General features: G+C 36.7%; 1 protein-coding gene across 5 annotated transcripts in view; it reads right to left on the bottom strand.

The window, feature by feature from the left end:
- Positions 1-22,555, bottom strand: part of ENAH (ENAH actin regulator) — a gene marked incomplete at its 5' end in the record, with an annotated part of 71,175 nt that overhangs the window by 32,078 nt on the left and 16,542 nt on the right. For 3 of the 5 annotated variants that reach the window (XM_014591122.2, XM_014591124.2, XM_014591123.2), the window contains 1 exon segment: positions 5,847-5,931. In XM_014591122.2, the coding sequence (XP_014446608.1) occupies positions 5,847-5,931 (85 nt within the window). 5 annotated transcript variants of the gene reach the window in all.

The raw sequence follows: 22,555 nt of genomic DNA, 5'->3' as shown, positions 1-22,555 counted from the left end.
TCTCTCTCTCTCTCTCTCTCTCTCTCTCTCTCTCTCTCTCTCTCTCTTCCCCTCCCTCAACCTCCTACCTCTCTGGTCAAATTAAAATAAATAAGTAAATAAAGTTAAATAATATAATTCTTTTTAAAAAATTGCAACCAGGACTTTTCTGTTCCTTTTTAAAAAAAAACTTTATTTATTTTCATTTGATCAGAGAGGAAGAGCGAGAGAGAAAAGTGAGAAAGCAAGCTACCTGGTCCAGGCCGAGAGAGAAAAGTGAGAAAGCAAGCTGCCTGGTCCAGGACTTGAACCATGGTCAGTCATGTGAGAGTCTGGCACCCTTAACCATGACGCCACCTGCTGGCCCCAGCAACCAGCACTTTTTCCTGTCCCTTCACAACATATAATCCCCTTTATTCTACTCTGGGTTTTTCCCCATAGCATTTATCACTTTCTACTATAATACGCCACATAATTACTGGATTAGGGTAAGGCTTTTTGACCTTGCCCTAAGATATCCTAAGCATTTTGTACAAAGAATGCCTGGAGGGGTCAGCAGATAGCATAGCGGTTAGGTTGCTGACCGGTTAGGTTGCTGACCTCCCACATGGACAACCGTGGTTTAAGTCTCACACCCTGCAGCTTAAAACTCATGCTGGGCTCGTGTGCATGCATACCCAAAATCCTGGGAAGAGAATGGAGAAGGGATTGTGGTGTGGCTATCCCACCTGGGGAGTGAATTCTCACTTTCCCTCTCACTGTCTCTCTCTCCCCCTCTCTACCTCCAGTAAGCACACACGCCCTAAGGCAAAAACCTCTAAAAAAAAAATAGTTCCCAGAACATAATTGGACTGAGCAGTGGAGGCAATCACACTCTAAAATACATACTGAAAATGGCTGAAGTAGACAAGAAAAGAGAAACTGGGGAAAGATCTAATTTGAGGTCAGCAGGTAGCGAGAGGAAGATGGAGAGTACAATAATCAAGCTGGGGAGAAATGAGCACAGCAAGAACTGGGGCCAGCAGGTGGCATAGTGGTTAAGGTGCTGGATTACCACATGGCCGACCACGCTTTAAGTCCCAGACCTGGCAGGTTGAAAATCACACCAGGCACATGTGTGCCCAAAATCCCAGGAGGAGAATGGAAGAGAGGGGACTGCAGCATGGCCATTCTCCCTGGGAGATGATTTCTCATTTTCCCTTTCTGGGGATTAGAATGAGGGGAAGGACATAATAATGCAGCAGTATTTTTTGGGGGGGAGGGGAGGTTTTTTCTATAGGGCATGTGCGCACGCCAGACAGAGAGACAGAAAGTGAGAAATCACCCCCCCAGGGTGGGTGGCCACGCCGCAATCCCTTCTCCTCCATTCTCCTCTTGGGATCTTGGGCATGCATGCACATATGCCCGGCATGAGTTTTAAGCCACCAGGTCCGGGATGCGAACCACGGTCAACATGCAGCAGTATTTTCAACCCACTTTATGCCCTTCCATACTGTCTGAGGTGTTCCATGCCATGTTCAAAAGAATTTAAGAAAAGTTAATTAACTTGGCAACAGAAAGAACTGAAAGGCATCTAGACTAAAGAGAGAAAAATCAAGTGTGGGTCAGCCATGGCACCACAAGCAGGGCAGCACCGCTACAAGAAAAGGGACCCATGGGAGGCCTGGGTTCGGTTCCCAGAACAATCTAAACAGGCCAGGTACAGTGATGTGCACCTGTGGTCTTACCTAAATGACAGAAAGGCAGGAATGACGGTGACCTGGCAAGACCTTGTCAAAAATACCGCATTTTCACTCTCATTTAAAATAAGAAATCAACTAGAAAACTACAGCAGTACAAAAAAAGAATAAATACTGAAGAAACTCTTAACAAGAATGTTATACATAATAATTCTAACAAGCTGTTAGAGAAAAAAATAAGATATACTTGGGACCAATAGGTGGTGTCGTGGTTATGGGGAGCTGGACTTCCACATGGCCGACTGTGGTTCAAGTCCCATACCTAGTAGCTTGGCTTGCTTTTTTGTTTTCTCTCTCTCTCTCTCTCATTCCGTCCCACTCTGGTCAAACTTAAATAAAGTTAAATAAAATAATTATTTAAAAAACAAAAAATATGATATACTTCAATAGCTATAGTCAATAGCTATAGTTATCTGATGATAACTGGAGAGCTTCTAGGCTGAAAATTTGAGAGAAATATTAAAGGGCTGACTGTACATTATAGATGAAATCATAAGAGTTTAATCTGAGATGTCAGTAGGGTATCCAAATGGATGAGCTCTACAAGAGAAATTCTCATCAAGGAGCCACTGCTGGAATTCAGGGGATTTGAGATTCTCTGAAACAGTATGCAAGTTTTTGTATATGTTTACTCAACTATTTGAAGGTCTGGGGGCTGGACAAGGTAAGGCAATAGTCAATCCTTTGCTTTCATGTCATTCTCAAAAAGGGTCAGTCTTAGTACATTTTGTGCTGCTGAAACAGATTACCACAAAGAAATTTATTTTATAGTTCTGAAGGCTTGGAAGTTAAAGGTGGAGGCCACATCTGGTGCGGGCCTTGCTGCAACATCCCATGGCATTAAGTAGAAGGGCAAGATAGCTAGCAAGCAAGGGTCAAACTCTTAAAAGAAGCTCACTTTTAGTAACTAACCCACACTCTTGCAATAGGTCATTAATCCACTCATGAAGGTAGAGCTCGTATGACCTAATCCCCTCTTAAAGATCCCACATCTCAACACTACTGCACTAGGAACTGAGTTTCCAACACATGAACTTTGAGAGACACACTGGGGGCTTATGACATTATTTAGCTGAGTCTATTTCTCAAGTGGATGATCATATTTGGAGATACAGATCTGAAAGTTATTAGCAAAGAAGAAAGGGTTAAAAGTACATCTTGATCTTCAACCAAATCAATTTTCCAAAGGGTATATGCTATGTACAGAAAGGAAAAAACAACAACAACAAACAATAACCACCACCAAAGAAACATACCTGGTACAAAACCAAAGAGTTATATAAGAAGAGACACAGAAATAGAGAGGGAAAAGAGCTGGCAATAAGAAGAATTTCTGCTACCAAAGGAAGACAGAAATGGCAAGTGAGAACTAAGTGAAGAAATCTAAACCAGAAGTAAGTCAATGATGGAAGCAGCATATCCAGTACATTTATGGAGACAAAAAGCAGATTTCCCAAGATAAAAAGGAATGAGGGGACCAGCAGTTAGCGTAATGGCTGTGTTGCTGGACTCCCACGTAGTCGACCACGGTTTAAGTCCCGGACCCGGTGGCTTAAAACTCACACCGGGCGCATGTATGTGCGTGCCCAAGATCCCGAGAGGAGAATGGAGAAGGGATTGTGGCATGGCCATTCCCCCGCCCCCGCCCCGGGGGGGAGGAGTGATTTCTCACTTTATGTCTCTCTGTCTGTCTGGCAGGCATACGCACCCTATAGCAAAAAAAAAAACCCTCTCCAAATAAATAAATAAATAAAAAGGAAATGGGTAAAGAGTAAAGAGAGGATGAAAGAAATAGATTACTGTTTAATGGAAGTCTTATCCACAAGAAAGATGGGTCTTATACATGACTATAAGCAGAAAATTTAAAAATTCATACTTTTAAAAAGGAATTTGTATTTCATACTTCAAAATGACTGAGTTAAAGTCTTCAGATAAATAATTAGGCAGTATAAGCAACATCCTTGATTTTTTTAATTAAGTTTATTTCTTCCATGAATGAGAGAGATACAGAAAGAGAGAAAGACAAAAAGACAGCATCCCCAACAGGGTCTTGATGCCTCAGTCCTGATCATAGGCACACATGTCCAGTATACTCAGGGAGGCCTCTGGACACGAACATGGAACCTTCTCATATGGGTCTGCCTCAGAGTGTGGCATCTTATCACTGTGCCAACTGTCTGGCCCCAATATCCCCAATATAAAACAAACTATTTTCAGACTCTCTAGAAATATCTACTTAGCAAACAAACAGAAAACCTCAAGTCCCTATGAGCACTGATAGGGATGGCACTTTGATGGGAGAAATAATCTACATGACACATGGGGTATTAATTAACAATTACTAAAAACTCACTCTATATCCCTATCTAATTTAAAATTGCAAGCTACGCAGTCTCAGCAACTCTGTGCAGTGGATCGCCTATCTGTGCTCTTTAATAAGCCAGCAATAACCTTAGCTTCTGTTCCTGTTCAGCAACTTTCTCAGAAATTGCTTGCCCAATCTCTACTACCAGAGTTTACCTATTATATTTTCTTTCTCTTCTGGCTCTTCCTAGTTATCTCCAACTTATTACTCTTAATAATATTATAACCATTTTTTATTAATTACTTTCCTGTTCTTTTGTTTGTGTGTACATGCACTATAATAATCTAATTTCTCATTTTTAGGACTATTCTGGTATGTTTAAAACTCTTAATATGAAATGATTACATCCTTTAAATTTAACCTTATTTGTATCTGTGCAGCATCACTCAAAAGAATGGATGGATTTTCACCAAATTTAGAGGCTATTTTCTGGAATGCTCTGATTGAATAAAAAAATACAGGGGCTCAATAGGCAAAAACAAAATCTAGTTCGGGATATCCTTCAGGGTCTTCCCTAAGAGCTTACTAGTTATACTCCAAAGCAACTGAATGAACCATACAAGAGATATCATGTACTGTCTGCTAAGGAAACATGACACACACATGAAGGTACTGTGCAAAACACAAATATTTTCAAATATGAAATCCAAATCAAAAGTTACAATAAGAATCCTGGTGTACCACAGAGCAAATGTTTCTCAATAAGAAAAATCATCTGCACAAAAGCTCAGCCAACCATGATCAGCAGCTCTCCAGAACTAAACACTGGTGACTCATCAGTTATAAAAAGCAACGAGGACAAAAGTTTTCCTTTCCTTTAGAAATGCAACACCTGGTTTAACTAGCTCATTCAGATTCTGCTAATAAAGGGAAAAACTATCTCTAAACAAAGCTGTATTCTAATTTCAAGTGTATTTCTTTCTTTTTAAGAGAGGTTTTTGCTATAGGGCACAGGCGCTCACCAGAAAGACAGAGACAGAAAGCGAGAAATCACCACCCCCCACCCAGGGGAGATGGCCACACCACAATCCCTTCTCCTCTATTCTCCTCTTGGGATCTTGGGCACGCATGCACATGTGCCTGGCCTGCATTTAAGCCACAAGGTCCGGGACATGAACCATGGTCGACTACATGGGAGTCCAGCGATAAAGTCATTATGCCAACTACTAGTCCCCAAGTGTATTTCTCGACTGTACTGGAATGATAAAGTTATTGACCTCATTCAACCAGCTTTAATCATGAACAGAATAATTCTGTATTCTTATATTAAACCCTATGGTAATATCTCAATACCAATGCCATATAGAATCATCCAACATTATATTTCAACTTTCTAGTTGAATTAGCTATGTGAAAACTATACTGGTCATAGATTATTATTCTAAAAATAAGTCTTCTTACAGTGTAAAGACATTTTTATGCTGTCAATTGTATTTAAAATAATGCGCCCGCAGGTGGCGTGAAGGTTAAGGTGCTGGATTCCCACATGGTCAACGACTGCGGTTCGAGTCCTGGAATTGTATTTAAAATATTTTCAGCATACCACAAGTATGATTTTCTCAAAAAAATCAGGTATGAAATCCTACAACATCTTGTATCCAGCATAACAAAAATTTGGTCACTTAATGATGAGTTCAAAACTTACAAATATAAAATAATAAAAACAGTGAATTTCAAACAGTCTACTTTTAGTGTTAGGATGCTCATGATTTGGTCTTCTATAGTAGAAAAGAGGAAGTGTAAATAATAATGTGTAAATTTACCTTCTTTGAATTTCCAATTCTTCTTGAGATGGGCCATTTTGAACTTGGGCAGGTAGTTGTGAGTTTTGTCTAGGCAATGTTGGCCCTATAAAGGGAGGAAAACATTACAGATGAACATTATCTTTCTATTTAGCTGGATATAAAGGGGATAAAATCATGAGAATAACATAAAACCATCACATATTTACAAATGTATCTTCTTTTTGTCTAGCAAAATAAAATATAAGCTTTACATAACACACAGCAAATGAAAGACTGCAACATAATACTGTCATTATCTCCAGAAGGCTTACTTGAAACAAATGGAAAACATCAACAATAAAGGAAAAATAAACATTTATATATGAAGAGCTTGAGTAAAAACAAGTGTTCAATGAGCATCTGAATAGGCACCTAAGCTTGACATTTTCTAAGACAATGAGACATTCTCTTTAGGGTAATTACTCATGAAGTGGAGCGGGAGAACTTAAATGAAAAATCAGAATTCAAAAACTCACCTAAATAGAACACTGGAAATGAAAAACAGGAGAGAGAGAGCATGAGAACCTTATTACTAGACTGAAGTATGCTAACGCATTTATCAAATTTGCCCAATTTAAGCTGCCCTTTTTGTTTAACGGCCTGCCGTTTCCAGTACTGATGAAAACAAACATTTGCTAAACTTCCATATAATAATTAATCTACTTATCTGTATTTTTAATGTAACAGAGGTAATCAACTTTTCATTGGGTAAGAAGAGAGAGAGGAAAAAAAAAACAAAAAACCTGCATTCACACCAACACGGTCCTGTCATGAGAAACTAATGACCATCCATCCCCACATAATCATGTACAATGTAGATCCATTTTTAGCAAGTGAGATAGAATGCCACTAAATTATGGGAAATCTTAGTGTACCTAGATATAAAAAAAAAAAAAAAAGTGTCACAAAATGAGATAAGTACTGGACCTAATAATATACAATGCCTATGGGTAAAACAGAACAATTCTGAAATCTAGTTCAGTAAACAATAAATATTAGTTATCTTCTACTCGTGAAAGGAATATGTGAGTAATAATAAATGTATTTGTGAACTCTAGTGTGCCAGCAAATATTCGGAAAGGTTTTTGTAGCCAACTAGTATAAAAAAGTTACTAAATAAATGTTTCTGTGTACTGAGGCAAATTCTTATAATCTATGAGTCAACAGCAAGAAAGTATTTATTTCATACTAGTGGAGTAGACTTCACAACCAGAAGCAAAGGTTCGTTAGGATATAATATATTACTGGTGTATCCCAAGTGTAGAGCAACGGAAATAAGTGATCTGAACTTACCTACTAAAATTTTTCCTCACCTCTTCTATACATGTTTCTAGATTAATCATTTAATTTGCCCTCTAAAGACAAATTAGATGACAATTGCAGTGATATATTTTATTAGATTTCCTAACAGGCTTTTATTTTGAAAACCAAACAAAGGAAAAATAAAAAGCTATTAACTCCATATAATCAGTAACAACAACAAAAAACCCAAAAAGCTTTTGAAATTAAAATTAAATACACACGTAAATGTTTGCATAAATGAAAATACATAACTGCTGTCTAATAAACAAGACTGGGATTCCTTCCCTGGGAAATTAACATGGATGATGTAAAAAGACTGTCGTATCAGCCCACACGCTAATATTAATACTGTATAGGGAACAGATCTCTCTTCTGGGAGAAGGCTGGGAACACACAAAGCAGAAAGGGTAAATTTAAGAAAGTATAAAATACTTAAGGTGTGTACATTATACATCTAAAGTTATATTTATCTGAAATAATTAATTGCAAGCATTTATCATGGGCAAGTCACAAGATCATTATGGTTTAACTGGTTTTTAAGACAATATTTATTTGAGTATTTAAGTGAAAACCTTAGGTATTTAAATAAATAAAATGGTCAGTGTCCATAGGTTAGACTCGCTTGGTATCTATCTCAAAGAGACAGGCGTTAAATCTTTACAATAATATTAATGGATTAAACTAACCAATTAAAATCTAAACTTTAACTCAAATATGTCAAGTTCAAGAAAAAGATACCAAAATTTCAATCTAACCCTATGTTTTATTAAACAAGTTTTTAAAAAAATGAACACAAGTTTGGTCCAACTCACAGAACAAACTGTACAGGAAAAATCTTTTGGTAATTTACAGAACTTGTTTTTTATTTTTAAATAGCTTTTTAAAAGGTTACTCAGCAAACCTGTCTAGAAAAGAGGTTTTTAGACAATATGGGTAATATTTTGTGGCTGATATAATTAATTATAGAAGGAGTCTGTATAATTCATTCTTGCATCTGAGAAGAAACAAAAAAACTTTAAGGGAAGTATTTTTAAATGGGGAGAATTTTGATCCAAGATTTTTGGCTATTTGTTTTTTCAGACATTCTTTGAATGGGCTGCATGTTTAGGGGGTTGCCCTTGGCATTTTCTCACATCTGTATTTAATCCGGTTGTACTATTTATTATTCCTTATCAATATTGTCAAGTTATATTAACTAGCACATTGAAATGTATGTGCATTTAAGAACTAAACATAGTGTAAGCATTAAATAGAATTCTGAGTGAATTCTGAACGTCAGGTACACAATTACATTTTCCCCTCTTGTCAAACATTCTAATGGGGTATATAAAACTGGTAAATAATACCAAAAGCACCACATACAACATGAAGCAGCAACTAAGATTAGGCAAGGCTGTCAGCTGCCCCCGTATTTTCTGGAATGTAACTATTACTTCACATCCTAAACATTACTTGTGTTCACATAAAATGCAAATGGGTATCTTCATAACCATTTCAGTGGGCAAATGACAGTATTTTATGAGTCGTCATGTGGTGGTGAACAGTTTTCTTTTGGGTAATAGAGAAACAAACCACGATTACAAAACAAGTGAGCCTGTTTTGTTCCTACTATGTTATTATAAAGAACAAGCAATTTGAAGATTAGTTCTCTCCTGTTTTACTACCATAGCCAAAGACGATGGTGGATGCTGATGTGTTCTGGCTATTAGAAGATAAACAGCAAAGTTTGTGAATTAACATTTCTAATAAAGAAAATGCAGCAATGTCATTGATACAAATAGCATTCTATTAATGATGGAAATAAAACTCGAATCTTTATAACAAGAAAGGCATTTCAGTCTTGCCTTCAATATTGAATCTTGGCTAAAGCATATTTCAGTTACTGCTACATTTTCACTTTCACAAATCTAGTTTCACACTTAGCCACAGACTATTTAAAAACACAGGACTAAAAAGACAGTAGGTGTTATTATACACAATACAATCAAGTTTAAACTTAGCAAAGTGGTAATTATATTGTTTGCACACAGTTAAATGTAATAATGGGGGGATCTGTTTTTTAATACATTATTTTACAAATTTAAAAAGTCACCTTTATTAAGGCCAAATCAATCTTTTCGCTGCAATTGGGTAAACTGTTATTCTACATGTGGACCTCAACATATTAAGTAGAAAGGCACAGAACATTAAGTAGTTTTTTTTCAAAATGAGCTAAACAGAGTTCTTACGAGACAAATTACAATAGCCTCTCATGGTTAGTTCAAAAGATGGCCCTGGAAGAACCCCCCAGAAGGAGGCAGAAAAATCAGAACTAAAAGTTACTCACTGAACAATCTGCAATATTTAATTGTGGAATCTGGGAGGGAGAAGGGGGAATTTATAAAACGTCAAAAAATAGGCTCACGGCTGTAATTACAACACTTGGAGCAATCCTAAAATATGTTAAAGTGATTAAAAACCCGTTATTATTAGAATTTTCTTCTCTTTTTCAATTTTTTAAAAAAATTAAAAACACATGGTTCTCTGTTAACCAGGAAACACATAAATTTAAAAATTATTTCCTTTATAGGTAAAGAAACAATTCTGAGGAATTACATTAAAAATTCTGAATCACATAGATAAAGTACATATGCATAACTGAACTGTTTGTATAAAATTTTAGCAGGATATCATTTTATAACTCTATCTTTCTCACAAAATAACCTGGCTTGTCCAAGTGTACATGAGTCAAAAAAGGCTCAAACAATTCAGTCACTTTCTGGAACTTGGGTTTTCAAAACAGAAAGTTTCAGAATCAAACGGAGATAAAAAAATAATTCAAACGATGATATATCTCCTATATCTTCCTACCTACCTATGGATGGATAGATCCTCTTGTGTAAGGATAAGGATATGTATTTATCAAAATCGCTAATTTGAGGTGGCTGAACGATATACCTGGCTTGTCCATGCAAACAATACATATGTGCACATGTGTGTATATGAACGTGAGAGTGAAAGAAAACACTCCATAAGCCTAGATTCACTCCTCAGCCAGATATCTAACCTACTATAAAAGGAGGCTATCAATCAGAAATCTATCTACTACCTCAAGTAATATCTTACACCTCCACTTCACAACATGCACACCTAAAATTAATTCAAGTTAAGCAATAGTTCTCTTAGAATAAGGTTCATTTACATTCCTCAAATCGCATTAGGATGGATATAAGTTTTCCTTAAATTCTAAATTAAAAGTTTGCTCCCAAATTAAATAGTAAAAACAAAAATAAAAACCCCCTCTCATTTGTGTTGGAAGAAGTGGACAAGGATAGTTTTAAGATCCTAATTCTAAATAAATCCTTGCTAACAAGCCAACTCAAAAGCTGACCGAGTCACCTACATGCACCACAACAAATATCACAACATAAAACAATAGCTTGCTATATATCCCAAATACCACAAACCAGACTATGGCCTAAGGAAACAAAAGATATGGAAATGTGCAAGTAGTATGTACCACAGCTTGAAAAAGTAATGTAAACATAATGTTGCTTACCACAGAAAATACATCGCAAATTAGTGCTGTCCTGGGTAGCAGTAACCTTGCTCTGGGCTGCAACAGACACCTTGGTGTTAGAAGCTTCAAAGGACATTGGGGCCATCTGAAGAACTTCACATTAACTAAAAGGTGCTTTGAAATGTTCAAAATGTATTTATTTATACAGACGTCCTATCTAGATCCCCATCCTGGAAGCTCTGTAATTTAATAAAAATGTATCCTCTTTAACATAAACTCTTAAAAATTTTTATAATCTTATTTGTGGAAAAAATCCTACAATAAGCTATAGATCAAATGACATACTTTATAGCTTAATTATTTCCTGAGTTATAAATCAAAGAGTGCAATGTGCATTTGAGGATTCTTATCTTTTAAATCAATGGAGATGAAATAGAGGGAGTTAAGATTTATGGCCATTAGCATCTATTTCATGAGATCTACTCTCTTGTGTAGGAAAATTGCATCTGAAAAAAAATTAGGGGACGTGCGTTAAGATGAACTTAACATGAGTAACTCATTTCTTTCTACTGGTTGGACAAAGACCAGTGCTATTATAAGCAGCCTTCTGCAATTAGAAAATTTTATATTCACAGATGTAAAATAAGAATATCTTTGTTAGCTTTGAATCTGGAAAAAAAAAATCAGCTACTTTATTCATTGTTTCACCAAGCCACATTTCGACTGTTTCTTTTTTCTTTTCCAATATGTATATTTACTTGCAAAGTATCTTATTAAAAACGTGTGGACACATCAAAATAGCCATTTATTTAGCTACTTACATTAAAATTTTATTTAAATATCCACAAGGAAATTCTTTCAGGAGAAAAAAAACTCAACGAAATTGTGATAATATGTGAAAAGGGGAAGGACTTTGATTTGAAATCAAGGTGAAAAAAAAATTGGAATGGAAAAAATATATAATTTTTAAATACTGCATTAATAAAATCCAATACTTTACATAAGTAATTTTCTGTAAGATCTTTTTGGCGTGGTTGAGATTTTCTTTTTCCATTGGTATAAACCAAGAAACAATTAATGGGTTAAAAATATATTAACTTAAGAAAGACCACATAAAGGCAAACGAGACAGTATTTTAGATTTCCCCTAAAACTACGTCCTTTAACTGCATCAACTCATTCTAACTAAAAAAATTTCAGTAGAATCAGAAGCATACCAATTTATATTGAAAGAATGCATATCTGAAAATGGTAATGTCTTAAATAAGCAAGAGATTATTTTTATCATTTTAGAAATTAGATTTAACATAATCCAATTAAATTAAAATCTTGCTTTAAATATATTACATACAGCAGTCGCAAACACAAGCTATTTTGTTGTAAAATAAATAAGATTCATAAATGTCATCTCTGCTAAGTACTTTTAACCACCCAATCTATTATTATTAAAGTTGCATGCACAATATTTATAGCAATAACAAAAGATATAGAAAGACCACAGGCATACATATAAAATGTCTACAAAGCTAATGAGATCATTCCAAAGGAGATAAACAATTTAGAAGACTTTCAATAATTATATTTTAAGTTTAAACTGCTTCTTTAAAAAAATCTGTCTTACCGATGTTTGTGAATGGCTATTTCTATAAAATGTTTATTAATAGAGAAACATGCCTGGTCTTCAGTTTTTACCGTTAGGTTCCTTTAATCCATATTTAAAGGAGGGGAAAAACATAAGGATAATTTTGAGAAACTTACAAGAAAGACCCGAGAAATTATCCTGTCTCTGACAGCAAAGAAACTGCCACATCCCATTACCAATCACTTTGGCAGTCATCTGACAATTGTCAGAATGCAGGTAGACCATTATTACTGCATAAGACAAAGCATTTCCAACCCCAAACTCCCAATCTTTCTAACAATTTAAACTAAGCAATCGTCTTGCACTTGATATCTGTAAGCATCTTCTTTCCACTGACTTTCACTTCATACTATCAAGCAAAATATTGATCTTAATTCTGTCCTGGTTGCTTGACTGCTACTGCAGTTTGCATTTCCCGAAGATACTAAATTATTCATTCCATCATATGCATAAGACTAAGAGCACTTCCTGCCTAACAGTGATGCCATTAACCCTTTCTTCACTGTGTCAGGAGGGAGGAGGTAATATGATGGGAAAGAACATTCAATGTTCAGGTTGAGCAAACTTTGTAACATATGGGTTTCAGCATAGTTTTAGAATGAGGACTAATGTTCCATATAACGTTTGGAAGGACATTTCTCTTACAGTTAGCCTTATTAAAATAGGCTCAGGGCTAACAGAATTTAAGATGGTTTCTAAAGGATAGCATGAATTAAGGAGGTTAAAATATATCAAAAAATGTAAAATTTCATTTCTGTATTAATCTTCAACAGAAGAAAAATGACCATCTCCATCAGCTACTCTGACCTTAGTTTTGTTACAGTTGTTCATTTATTCTTAATGAGCTGTGAAGTCATCTTTTAAGACACACACACACACACACACACACACACACACACACACTTTAACATTCTTTACAATGAGATGTTCTGTATTGTCAGGGACTTACAGAAATCTTGGGTGAGACAGTGATGACAAATCACAGGTTGCATGGATTTGATCAGCTCTACTATATTTCATAACTACATATAATATTACAATAGACCACTGGCATTACTACTTTTCTTTTTAAATGAGAATGAGAAGTTTCCACTATTAACAGTTAGTCCAAAGGCAATTTGTAATAGGAATATTATCTGTATGTCAGCATTTTTTCCCTAAAGATTAGAGAATGTATGCCTAAAGACTGGTTTGAATTTGTTTTGTATTCTCCAAAGTTAGTCTGTTGAGTAACTGAGTACAACATCAAGCATCCGAATTACTGATGTTCACATTCTGACCATCTGTAAGGCCCCCATACATGCCCCTCATAATTGTAAAATTCTACTATATACATTTTGTTAAAAGGAGCGAAAGCAAACATGTCTATATGTTCATTCTACCGTATCTACAGCAGAAGGGAGGCAGGTACTGTAGAGGTATGGTTGAATGCAATAAAAAATATATATATTGGGTTTCAAAAAAGTCATGATGTGTTTTTCTATGCAAAAAATGTGTCCTGACTTTTTCAATGACCCAGCATATCAAAAATAGGTACTGTAGCGACCAGCAATTAGCATAATGGCTATACCACTGGACTCTCATGTAGTCGACCGCGGTTCAAGTTCTGGACCCAGTGTCTTAAACTCATGTCAGGTGTGTGTGCATGCCCAAGATCCCAAGAGGAGAATGAAGAAGGGATTGTGGCGTGGCCATCCCTCCTAGGGGGTGATTTCTCATTGTCTGTCTCTCTGTCTTTCTGGCGAGTGCATGCACCCTATAGCAAAAACCTCTAAAAAAAAAAAAAAAAAAAGGTACTGTACTACAGGCCACTGTGTTGGAAGACATGAGAATTATAAACAGTATATTTTATTAAAAGCAATGGCATTTTAAAAGTGACATTTTGAAATTATTTTCAGAAATATTATTTCAAATGTTGATTAAAATATATGTGTCATTTTTAGTAAAATAAACCTTTATGTATCTCAGGAAATGGAGGCTCACACATCCATAGCCACATACAAAAAAATGCCATCATATATGTCTCCTATGTTTTTTTTACTCAATGTTAGGCAAAACTGTATAAATGATTGAGATTTCTCCCTCCTTTGTTTCTTGTATTTCTTCCCCAATGGTATTTTATTCTCTTCAAAGCAAATATGAAAAGGATTACTAATAGCTACTAAATTGCTGACCATTTATTAGGCTGCACTGGCAACAGTCTTGATATGCTACTCAGTTCACCATCTGTCCTGTAAGCCATTTATTTCTAGTTGTGGAATGAATGACTATCTAGCTAATGTAACTGGAAGAGACAACGAGAGCTTAAGGGCCTATCACGTACCAATCCTGCCATATCCTAACACCTCTAAAATCAAAAGAAACCCATGCCCCACAAGACCTGTCCATCAAATCACCTTACCATGCCCCAGACCTTTGTTTCTAAAGGCATTATTAAAAGTAAGTTCAGAGCAAATACCGCATTCTAATAAAGCACTACTTTAACAAACATGACTAGCTTCTTAGTAGAGTATTTGTTAACTTGCCAACCCAGAGCTCTTCCCTACTCAATTACACAACCTAAAATCCAGGACCCTCTTTTACAGCTTTGCTTCTCACTTACTCCTACTATTTAACCAATTTCCAAATCCTGTCAATACCACCTCCTAATTTCTCACTCCAAACTAGAGTCAGCAAAAAGTCAAGGCATATTTTTCTATGCAAAAATGTGTCGCGACTTTTCCGAAAACCCATTATCTCCATTGAAACGGTTGCTGTCCCATGATCTCTCCTCTGCAGCATTCAAAGCAGGATACGAGGATTCCAGAAGCTTGCCATATACTGGGGCAGGGGAAAAAACCAGTAGCACTTCTATTCCTTGTTAGTTTTTCTCATTTTTTTTTTCATGTTTTATGATTTATGTACTACATCAACACCAAAGTACGTATCTGTAAATGATAAACACACATGTATTACGGGACACACTCAAAAATTAAGAGAACACCAGCCTAGACAATTACAATAGCATCGCCTAATTAAGCTCACATTCTAATCATGGTACCTGTCCCCTTTCCCACAGCAGCCAATGATATTTTAATAACTAAATTGAATCAAATCCTCCTCCTAGGGATTTTTTTGTTGTTGTTTTGTTATAGGGCATGTGAGCTCACCATAAAAACAGAGATAGAAAGTGAGAAATCATCCCCTAGGGAAGATGGCCATCCGCAATCCCTTTTCCTCCGGTCTCCTCTAGGGATTTTGGACATACACACACAAATGCCCTGCTTGAGTTTTAAGTCACCTGATCTCTCCTCTGCAGTGTTCAAAGCAGAATGTATCCTGTACTGGAACCCAGGGTGGACTACATGGGAGTCTAACAACGTAACCATTACGCCATCTGCTGGTTCCCCTAACAAAGGCTCTGAAACTGCTCACACTGCTCTTAAGACAATACTAGAGAGGCCAGCAGGTGGCATAATGGTTAAGGTGCTGGACTCCCACATGGCCAACTGCTGTTCAAGTCCAGAAGTCACACACCTGGCAGCTTGAAACACTCTGGGAATGTGTTAGTGTGTGCCCAGAACCCCAAGAAGACAATGGAGGAGAAGGGATTGCAGCATGGCTATCCCCCTTGAGGTGTAATTTCTCACTTTCTGTCTCGCTGTCAAGCACATGTGCCCTATAGCAAAAATGTCTTTTTAAATAAGTAAACAAATAAACAGTTTAAAAAAAAAAAAGACAACATCAGACTCCAGTGCAAACTTCTCATGAGAAAGCAATAAACAGTTTTAAAAAAAAAAAAAAGACAACATCAGACTCCAGTGCAAACTTCTCATGAGAAAGCATGGGATTATGATTTTGCCTCTGTGCTCCAAGTGCCCTGGCCTCTCAATTCCTCCAAGGTGCTGTGTGTGTCTTCCCTACGGGGGCCATTTTTACACATGCTCATGCCTTCTTCTACTCATATTTTTCTCTTTTTCACCTGGTGAGTTTTCTGTACTAATTTGAACTTTCGGGGAGTCAATATTCAATCAGTTACCACTATTAGCCTCCAGACAACTAAGATAATTTGTTCTCCCTCCTTCCCTAGGAATTCTTACTTCCTAACTTCAAATTTTATTATATCTGCTTTTCGATCTACTGACAACTTCAAAAGATTTAAAACGAGAAAAGCATATATATAAAAGTAGGTAGTATGAAGAAAAAAAAGTAGGTAGTATATCAGATTTTCTAGAAAATATGATGAATCTATCTAAAGACTTAGAATAAAAGTTTTATTAATATTACAATATTAGAATTAGGCAAAGAGGTCCAAACTTACATTTGGACAAGAAAAGACAACAGGGCTTGTTTGGCTTCTTTTATAGGGATGGGGATGGACAACAGAGATAAAACAGCCTACAAAATTGAAGTTGTGGTAGGAAAATAATAAAGATACCCAATTCCACAGGGGAGAGTAGGGGCCAGGCAATGATAGGAAGACGCCTCCCATTTTATTAAGGAAGCACAACCTCGCTCTCTCACCCACATATAAAAAGCTGAAATTCATTTTAACTAATAAAAGTGTTTTCATTGTAAAAGTATGAAACAACGGTTTTTAAAGACCATCTCTGTTTTTTCCTATTTTTGTAAGAAAAAAATGAATTAAGGAATCACAAAAGTATGAAGCTTCTTATTTTCTAAACTAATTCTCTGAGGTGTAAAAAAACAATGAAAGCAGTGGAGATAGGGCAAATCTGGGCAAGAGAACTGAGCCTGAGTCCAAGAGAATAAACCCCAATGATCTCGTAATTTGGTCTTTCATCTCTACTTATATTCCATTTAGGATAGAAAATTGCTACCTGGTTCTGCTTTATACTATCTGTTTTAAAATGCTGATTTGTTTTTAATTGAAGATTCGGAGGGAGGATTTTTGTGTTTTAAAGAATTATTTTATTTGACATTTATTTATCTACCTATCTACCTACCTACCTACCTACCTATTTAAATCTGATCAGAGAGGGACAGAGAGAGAATAGGAAAGTGAGAAAGCAGGTCGCCAGGTCTGGGACTCAAACTGTGGTCGGCCATGTGGGAGTCCAATGCCCTTAACTACCATGTCACTTACTGGCCCTGGAATTTTGTTTTGATTTTAATCTACTTATTTAAAAAAACTCAAGACTGAAGTATACTTTCTTTTTAAAAAAGTATTGTTTTATTTCTTCTTATTATTTTAATTTGTGATAGGTCATGTGCACTGACCAGAGAGGGGGGAAACTGAGAAAGCAAGTTTTTAGACTCAAACTGCAGTCAGCCATGTAGGAGTCCAGCACTTTAACTGCCATGCCACCTGCTGGTCCCAGTCATACCTTCATTAAACCACATTCACACAAGTTCAGAACAAGAACCAATTACTAAAACTTAAAAAAGCATGCCGAGATACATGAATACATGTTTGTTATTAAGATTACTATGGGGCTAGCAAATGGCATGTTGAATCCCACACAGCCAACTCTGTGGTTCAAGTCTTGGACCCAGTGGCCTGAAAAATATGCCAGTAAGTGTGTGTATATGCCCAACATCTTGAGAGGAGAATGAAGAGAAGGGATTACGGTGTGGCTATTCCTTGGAGCAGGAAGGATTTTTCTCACTCTGATGAGCACAAGCACCCTACAGCAAAAATTACAATAAAAATTTTAAAAAGTAGGGGGCCTAGCAGGTGATGTGGAGGTTAAGGCACTGGATTCCCACATGTCCAACCATGGTTCAAGTTCCAGACTGGTGGCTTGAAAATCAAGCCAGGCTCATGGCAAGTACGCGTGCCCAAAATTCCAAGAGAACAATGTAGGAGAAGGGACTGCAGTGTGGCCATACCCCCTGGGAGATCATTTTTCACATTCCTCTCTCTGGTGAGCACACACAACCTATGGCAAAAATCTTTAGGGAGAAAAAAAAAAAAAAAGAGTTCTGCTTGGTTGTGTGGAGCTCTCCAAAATAATACCAATGCGACCCCAAAGGTCTGGAAGAACTGCAGATCCAAGGCCCAAATACCCTTTCCAAACAGCAGAGCTGGTCTGGGTAAGGCACACAAGAGCTCCTCTGCAATCAGCCTGTTCTCCAGCAAGAATCAAAACCAAACATGTCTTAGGTTGTTACTCTCTGAACACACATCCTTTCAGAATAGTTCATCAAAAACCAGGACTGTTCTAGTTAAACCAGGACAGCAGTCTCCTTTTCCATGGGAATACCACTGTCCTTGCTCTTTGCTTGATCTCTCTTTCTACGCATGATAATTCACGATGCTTCAAGAAGCTGCTTACCAAGATCAATCTCTCTAAAAAACATAGGACAGCTAATACTTAAGTGACAAAGATGTCTTAATTTACTTTGTGTAATTAAAAAAGAATCTGTAAAATTGAAAGTTTTGTTGAATATATTAAAAAATAGATCAGCAGGTGGCGTGGTGGTTAAGACACTAGACATTCCCACATGGCCAAATGTGGTTCGAGTCCCAGACCTGGCGGCTTGCTTCCTCCCTTTCTCTCTCTGGGCAAATTAAAATAATAATAATAATAATAACAACAAATGAAAATAAATTAATAATTGTTTTTAAAAAATACTGCCTTTTAGTAGGCCATAAATTATGCCATTCATTTCAAACAATGATGGTATGTTGTTTAGACGAAATATCATTTATTTAGACAAAGAAATGAAAAAAAAAAATCTATGAGGCCAAACTTATAAAATTAAGAACACATGAACTAGAAAAGTTATGTTCTAAATTCCTAAGGATCAATGTTACTCCATAAAGCACTTCTTTTTCAGAAAAATTGTGTACAAAATATGTAATACAGTATTTAAAATATTTTTAGTATTTTAGTTCATCTATAGATTTAGACTGTTTTACTTTCTTCAGAGACATTTTTCACCTGAAATCTTACCCTGTTATTATACATCTTTAAAAAAACAATATACAAAAGCAGCAGCAATTCATTTTTACTTAAAAACAAAATCAGACACTGACACTGGTAGTGAAATACCAATAGTAGAGCCCCAGGTCTTTCCACTCTATCATGTGATTGCTAAACATTAACTTTATAAAAGGAGAGTCTGACATAGTCACCCTCCTGTTATCAGCAACCATCACAGCACTCGGCACAGAGCAGGTGACTGACAAATTTTTAAACTGCCTTTTTACAGAACTGATGCAACAAGAGTTTGTTGAAGGTAAACTACTAGCCAGCTGTAATTGAAGTACCTTTAAATCTATCAATCCACCTAAAGAATGCAGGTGGAGAGGCACTGAGAAAGAGAATACAAAAAAGAATGAATCTATATAAAATTTTATAATAAAGGAAGAGAAACATACAAGATTAAAAACATGTGAATAAAATCAAGGAAAGAAATTCTTAAAACAACCTTTATGCAGATGAGGAAATACGGGTTCCTTTAAAGCCTAGTTGAGTAATAATGTAAAAAAATAACCTAGAAAGTTCAAATTTGAAATTTTTAAGGAATTATAAAAGTTGGGATCCCACGGGCTGCCAGAAAAATAATAAACATTTTCTAAAGCAAGGAAGAGGCCTCATCCATAGCTACTCCCAACAGTGAAGAAAGTCAAGCATAGGTGAATTCTTTCCCCAAGCCTCACCACAAGAACCACCGGAAGGCAGGGCACAAGAATAATGTTGCGGGAAGGAGTGTGTCTTCGCAAAGGCACTCCGGACACCTCTCCTCTGCAACAACCTTGTCATTTGTTTTTAAGCAAGTCAAGACTCTGCAACTATGCACAGGAAGATGAAATGCTGGTGGGAGGTTTTAAATAACACTGATTGGAATTCATGCTTTAATGAATTAAAGGGTAAACTTTGGCAAAGAAATCATTCCTGGGCCAATTAACAATGTTGGAAATACCACAGAATAATGAAATATAGCTCTTGTCAGAGATGAGAAATCCTAAAATAAAACCAAACTAAAGCAAAAGTACCTACTTAAGAGAGAAGACATAATTTAAGTATTAATAGATTTCCCAAAAGAACTGTATGCCTGTGGAGCAGCAGAACAGGCCTGGCTTCCTAAGGACACAATGTAGACTCTGCTATGATTTGAAGGTCCCCAACATATTCATGTGCAGAGATGTGGTTGGGACAGGATTGAGGGGGTGAAATTTTAACCTGACTGATGTTGAATGGTGGGGCCTTAAGGAGGAGATTGGGATTAAGGTCACTAGGGAGGGGCCCCTGACTCATGGTGGGTTTATAAGGAAAGGGGGCAAGAACAAAACTGACACACATGACCATGAATGCCCTGATTCCTGCACTCCCACGCTGTGATGCAGCAGGAGGGCCCTTAGAGGTGCAGCGCTTAGACCATGACCCTCCACCGGTGAGCCAAATAAACCTCTGTTTTTATAGATCACCCAGTTCAAGACATTTTGTTATCAGTATGAGAAAGGACTAGAAAGAACAGAATCAAACATCTCTATATAAATAATACTGAAATTAGTCTAGATTAGTGGGACTGGACTATAGGCTATATTTGAAAAAAATACATATGTATACTTTGGCCTGCTTTGAAAAACACTTCAAGTAATTTAATCTTCATGTGCAAAAAAAATCTGCTACTAAGTGCCATTCTATTAATGGTATTAACTTTAGCTTTGCCAAATTTATTTAGCATAGCACAGAAATGACTGGTTTAAAGTATTTTGAAAAACATAAAAAAGAGAAAGATATATACCACAAACCACATGGTACTAAAAAAAGGAAGAAGTTGTTTAAGGGATCCAATGCAGGAGAGGGTGTGTTCACACAGAACAGTCAAGAGGGGTGAGGTCATGATGAAACCATGAAGTGTGGAGGCCGGCAGATGGGGTTAAGGGCACTGAACTCCCACATGGCGGACCGTGGTTCAAGTGTCAGAGTTGGCAGCGTACATTCTCGCTTTCTCTCTCTCTCTCTCTCTGGTCAACTTAAAGTAAGCAAATAAAGTTTAAAAATATAATTCTTTAAAAAATAAAAGAAACCAAGGAGTCTGGTTTCTGAGACTGGCAGAAAGTCATTGAGAATTATCTGGTACATATTCCAACAGTATGCAAAAACTCAAAGTGGGAACATAGGAATCCAAAGCTTGAGGAAAATTTTAAAACAATGAAGACCAGTGACTTTCATTCTGAATAAGAAAAAGTAATTCCCTGTGTTTAGTATATTACCATGGGAAACCTCAGAATGAGTCTGCAAAATATTCTTGAACAACAATTTATTTCCTCCTATATGAATGGCACTGTCATAACTTAGCCTCTGAAATTTTCTAGAAAAGTCATTTGTTTTCTCATGTGAATCATCTCAGAAACTGCAAGGTCACAGAAATAGCAGGTCTTCCTTATAAAAATTACTGGCGACCTTCGCATGGGTAGCATGCTATACTTGCTCATTCCACCTTCTCATGATCCCTCTGCACCAATCATGGTACTTACTGCCTGCAGATACTTCTGACCATGTCTTATCTTTCCTACACCATTAACAGCTCTGCAAGACCAACAATTCTGAGTTACTCAGTTGTGTTTCTCTCATGTAGCACAGTACCATGGAAGAGTACAAATAATTCAGTTCGCTATGGCTTTTACTTCTTCAAATGATGAAACCCTCTACCTCTTAGGAATTTATTATGGATTATTAAAATAATGTCACAATATTCTTTTTTTTAACTGCCTGAGGGCACATGCGCTTGCCACAGATAGACAGGTTGACAAAGAGAGAGGGAGGAAGCGCCCCTAATACAGTGTGCTCACATTGCAATTCCTTCTCCATTTCTCCATCCTCTTGTGATTTGGGATAGACAGACGGATGGACAGACAGACAGATAGACACACACACACACACACACACACGGCAGGCCTCAGGCCTGTTTTTCAAGCTGTTGGGGCTGAGATTCAAACTGTGGTCAGCATGTGGAATCCAACTTCCTTTAACTACTAGATAATCAAGCTGGGTCCAATATTCCTTGATACTTAAAAAGATACCACTATTTAGTACCATCTTCAAAAAACTACTTAAAGGGGCTAAACAGTACAATGCAATGCTCTGTGAGACTGACCCACATACCAAGTTTCATGTTCACACCCAGAGCTGCCTAGTACACTGGGCACACAAGTGGCCCGACCCAGGGATCCTGGCTAGGGGCATCAACACTCTGTTGAGGGTGCTGTCTGTCTGTCTCTCTCAATCAAGGAGAAATAAACAAACATTTAAAAAAAAAAAAAAAAAGGATTCATTAGCATTTTTCTTCT

This window comes from Tupaia chinensis, unplaced genomic scaffold, assembly GCF_000334495.1.
Source record: "Tupaia chinensis unplaced genomic scaffold, TupChi_1.0 Scaffold000532_1, whole genome shotgun sequence".
NCBI lineage: Eukaryota > Metazoa > Chordata > Mammalia > Scandentia > Tupaiidae > Tupaia > Tupaia belangeri.
Note: the sequence above shows the minus strand (reverse complement) of the source record. Positions and strands in the feature narration are given on the sequence as shown.